The following is a 4,151-nucleotide window of genomic DNA, read 5'->3' on the forward strand; positions in this document are numbered from 1 at the left end:
TGTTCTACCATTCTCTAAGCGTATTGTACATGAATTTCTCAGTATTTGAGGGCGGGAGGAAAGGAAAGGAGCAAAAGAAAAAAGGACCCCAAACCAAAAAATAAACTATTGTGCAAACAAAAATATTGCGCTCCCCTCCTTTTTTCTTTTGCCATTAGCAGGAGGGGCAGGTGTACCAAAGAACAATTCTATTCCCGATTTAAGGAGCCATGAAGGTTTATGATACGTCTATGAGTGGTAGCTCAGGTGCACAGTTCAGTGAAACCTGCCGGGTCTGGACTGAGGATACCTGTGTGGGTAGGCCATTTTAAATCCCCGAGGGTAGCTTCCTCTGGGAAAAATTAGTCTGAGCATTTGGCTCATTAGGATTACCCTGATGACAACTGGTACGAAGGCCAGCGAGCATGTGCAGAGCGCCGCTGCCGGGGGGGAGGGGAGGGGAGGCCGCGCTCCCCCCCTGTGGGCCCCGCCAAACGGTGGGGACACCATATTGCTGCAGGCATTCAGCTTGGAATGGGTTGGATCTGTGCAAATGACTGTGTGTGTTCTAGTATTTGAATCCTCTAGCCGTTATTAATATTAGCCAGGATCTTCTCTGTAATGCAGCCACATGCTAATCAAACCAAAATACTCCAGGGAGATAAAGATAAGGCGGCCGGGTTCTTGTAATGTTTTGTCAGTTATATTTTGACAGGATCGGGGGAGCAAAGGATACATTCCCTAGAAAGATGATCTGTCTTGCAGATGCAGAGGGCGCTTAGTTGCCAGTGGGTAGGCAAGTACCCAAGGAAGGCCCTAGGAAGAGTGCCTGAATAACGCTGCAGGGATTGCTTCAGTGCTCAGCTGAGGTTATGAAGAACTGAGCTGTGGCTCACGATAGTTCATGCTGAAATAAATGTCTTCAGGGGAGGGGGTCCCCAACCCTTTGAGCCTGTCAACGATGCTCCCTCTAAGCTGTGGAGTCCTTTGAGCAAAAATCCTACTTTGTGAGCTCCTGGCATTAAAGCTGTGAGCGAGTGATTTGGCTGCTGCATCAATTAGTGTGCTCTGGAGCCCCATCCTTCCCGAGCTAAGCCAAAAACATGTGAGCTGGAGGCTAAACAACTGTGAGATAGCTCACACTAGCTCAGCTTAGAGGGAACACTGCCAGTCAGTGCCGCAGAAGGCAGGGCCAAACATGAAATAGCTGTCGCAGCTTTCCTTCAGTCACACAGTACAAATCCATGCGCGGTGGTGGTGGTGGCGGCAGCTGCTAAAGCAACACTAATAAAAATCTGCACAGCCAATCAGAATTCTTGCTGGGCAAAAGCTCCGCCTGTCCCTGCCTGCATCCTACAAACACTTGGGTGCCAGGAAACGTGTCACCCATAAGGCACCCAGCTGGGGGGGCCCTGCTTTAAGGTGCCATTGGACTTCCATTTTATTTCCCAAGTCCTGTAGGTGGCGTAACAACGCTTGCTGATGTTTTTGACGGCTCTCTCTCTTTGCAGTCACCCTGTACGGCGTGTTTACGAGCTGCTCTTCTACCAAGGGCCCCTCTCACTCTCTTCTCCTGGAGTTGCTGGACATCAGTGTGTCAGAGCTCCTGGTGCATTCCAGTCAGCACGGCTGCTCCATGTGGATGACCCAGCACTGTGCCCGGGATGTCCTGGAAGCCGTGGCGTTCCTCCACCACAAGGGCTACGTGCACGCTGACCTGAAGCCGCGCAACATCCTCTGGAGTGCGGAGCAGGAGTGCTTCAAGCTCATTGACTTTGGACTCAGCTTCAAAGAAGGGAATCAGGTTGGCCAAGCAACACGGAAACTGTCTAGGGCCATGGGGTGTCAAACGTAAGGCCCGGGGGCCGGAACTGGCCTGTCCAGGGCTCTTATGTGGCCCGCGAGCAGCTGGTGCAGGGGAGGGAACAGGAGGCTGCTGGGGGGTGGGGAGCCACTCCAATTGTGGCTTCAGCACAGCAGAACAACCACGTCTGCAGCAGTCAAGCAGTGCGGGAGTGTCTGCCCAGTGCTGCACTGCATCAGTCCGCTCATGGGGGTTTTCCTCTACACCCCCTCCCAGGCCATGGGGGCCTTGCAGTGAGGATACACCAAATCGGAGCTGACCAGCTGCTGTCCTTTATAGAAGAGTTTATACCTCTGGTGCCTGGCGTAATGTTTTATGGCACGCATGGCCCAGCCCGACAAAGTGACATTTATGTCAGATCCAGCCCTCGTGACAAATGAGTTTGATACCTCTTGTTTAGGCTGTCTTTTGAGAGACGTCACTGACCTTTCTCTCTCTCTCTCTCTCTCTCTCTCTCTCTCTGTCTCTCTGTCTCTCTGTCTCTGTCTCTGTCTCTGTCTGTCTGTCTCTGAAGGCGAGGGGGCATCCAGCAATCAGGATTGCTGCAGAAAGTCAGGTGGCTGAATATTTTTAGGTGGTCCTTGTCAGCTGAATCTAACTGTAGCCCAGCGTCCCGGCATTTGCCAACTACCCCCTCCCCCTCAAAAACGTTGAAGGATGGATTACTGCACATGGTATATATACTGCTTCCTCTTACAGCTGGTAAACTGGTTATGCCAGCTTTTGCATTTTGTTTCAAGAACCTGCAAACCCCTTTTTTGTCCAAAGAGCAGCTGAACAAAAGGAAGTGTGTATACCATAGGAAGCAGTACCTCTTTCAGAACACTTTCAGCTCTGTTTGAAACTGATGTCTGTCTCCAGTTACGAAACTGTTCACACATCTCCATGAGCTAAGAGCAGGAAGCCTTCATTATGTTTTGTGTATGTCGCACTTTTGAAAAAATCTCTCCTGAATCCTTTATGCAAAAAATAAGTGCACCTTTCTTTCACTGTGAACCATCACGTTGCCAGCAGACATGGAGGAAAAAAACCCATCGTGTTCCTTTAGAATCCTGTAGGATCCAGCAGGTGAAGCTTTCCATGGCATGGTTTTAGGGACCATCACTTAATAAATAACACCCCATTAAAGATTAGGACACTGAGCTGCAGACTGGAAGGTCTGTAGTTCGGCAGTTCAAGACTCTGCGTGACGGAGTGAGCTCCCATCTCTGGCCCCAGCTCCTGCCAGCCTAGCAGTTCAAAAGTAAGAAATTGCAAGTAGATAAATAGGAACCACTTTGGTGGGAAGGTAACAGCATTCTGTGCGCCTCGGCATCTAGTCATGTCGGCCACATGACCACAGAAAAGTCTTCGTAAAGCGCTGGCTCTTCGCCTTGGAAACGGAGATGAGTGCTGCCCCCTAGAGTCGGATTCGACTAGCTTTCAAGCAAGGGAAACCTTTACCTTAAAGGGACAGAACACATTCTCTCCGAGCTTTTGGCACCTCTAATGGGTCATACTGATAACTAAGATATATGGTGGGGTTTTTTTAGGGTATGAAATCATTCTAGGCCATTATCACGCCACACTTGGTAGTTACTAGCAGTGGGGTGAAGGCAGGTGGTCATTAATTCACATGAGCACTAGATGTATACTGTTAGAGTGATGAAGCTTGTTAGTTTACAAAGATTCAAGCCCCGGTGTAGCTGATGGGTCTTGTAGGAATCTTCTCCACTAGCCAAGTGACAGAAAATGCAGAAGAGCAATAGATACTTTATCAATGAGGTGAGGTGAAGGAGGTTGTGTACTGAAACTTATTTGTTACGGTAGTTTGAAGTTATGTAAACCAGTGGAGCTGCTTCTATGGTTTCCTTATCACTGTTCTTCGCCACACTTCATTAATAACAGATCCATTAGTGTTCTGGGCTTTCTCTTACTTAGTTATGTAATTGAGCTCCTCTTTTTATAGACGGGGAGCTGAGTCTGTGGCATGCCTCAGCTTCATGCCCTGCTGGTGGGCCCAGCTCTCCTGGGCCAAGGCTTGGTGCCTCCAGTACTCTAGTTGCAGGCAACGCCTCCCCTCTCAGGCCTCCTGGGAACCAGGGAATCCTAAAGGGGGAATGGAGCCACACACTGACCATGGAAAACCCAGTTGCTTACCAGCCCTCCTGATCCTCCAGTGGAAAACCTTTCATTTGAGGGAGGGAAGCCAGTAACAACTCCTGCCTTACAATGGTTCCACCTGGTTTCTGAAAAGCTTGGCAGGCACCAAAGGAAGTGCTGGCGGGCACCATGTTGGGGAACTCTGGTCTATTTAGATGAAAGAGTG

The 4,151-nt window shown here is 49.7% G+C and overlaps 1 protein-coding gene across 1 annotated transcript in view; it reads left to right on the forward strand.

Annotated features, from left to right (window-relative positions):
- Nucleotides 1-209: 209 nt before the first annotated feature.
- UHMK1 (U2AF homology motif (UHM) kinase 1) overlaps nt 210-4,151 on the forward strand; it is a 4,642-nt gene continuing 700 nt past the window's right edge. Inside the window, exons 1-2 of the mRNA XM_015412003.1 lie at nt 210-297; nt 1,491-1,783. Coding sequence (XP_015267489.1) covers nt 210-297; nt 1,491-1,783 — 381 coding nt within the window. The remainder of the gene's footprint in view (nt 298-1,490; nt 1,784-4,151) is intronic.

This window comes from Gekko japonicus, unplaced genomic scaffold (genome assembly GCF_001447785.1).
Source record: "Gekko japonicus isolate JY-2015 unplaced genomic scaffold, Gekko_japonicus_V1.1 scaffold844, whole genome shotgun sequence".
Lineage (NCBI taxonomy): Eukaryota > Metazoa > Chordata > Lepidosauria > Squamata > Gekkonidae > Gekko > Gekko japonicus.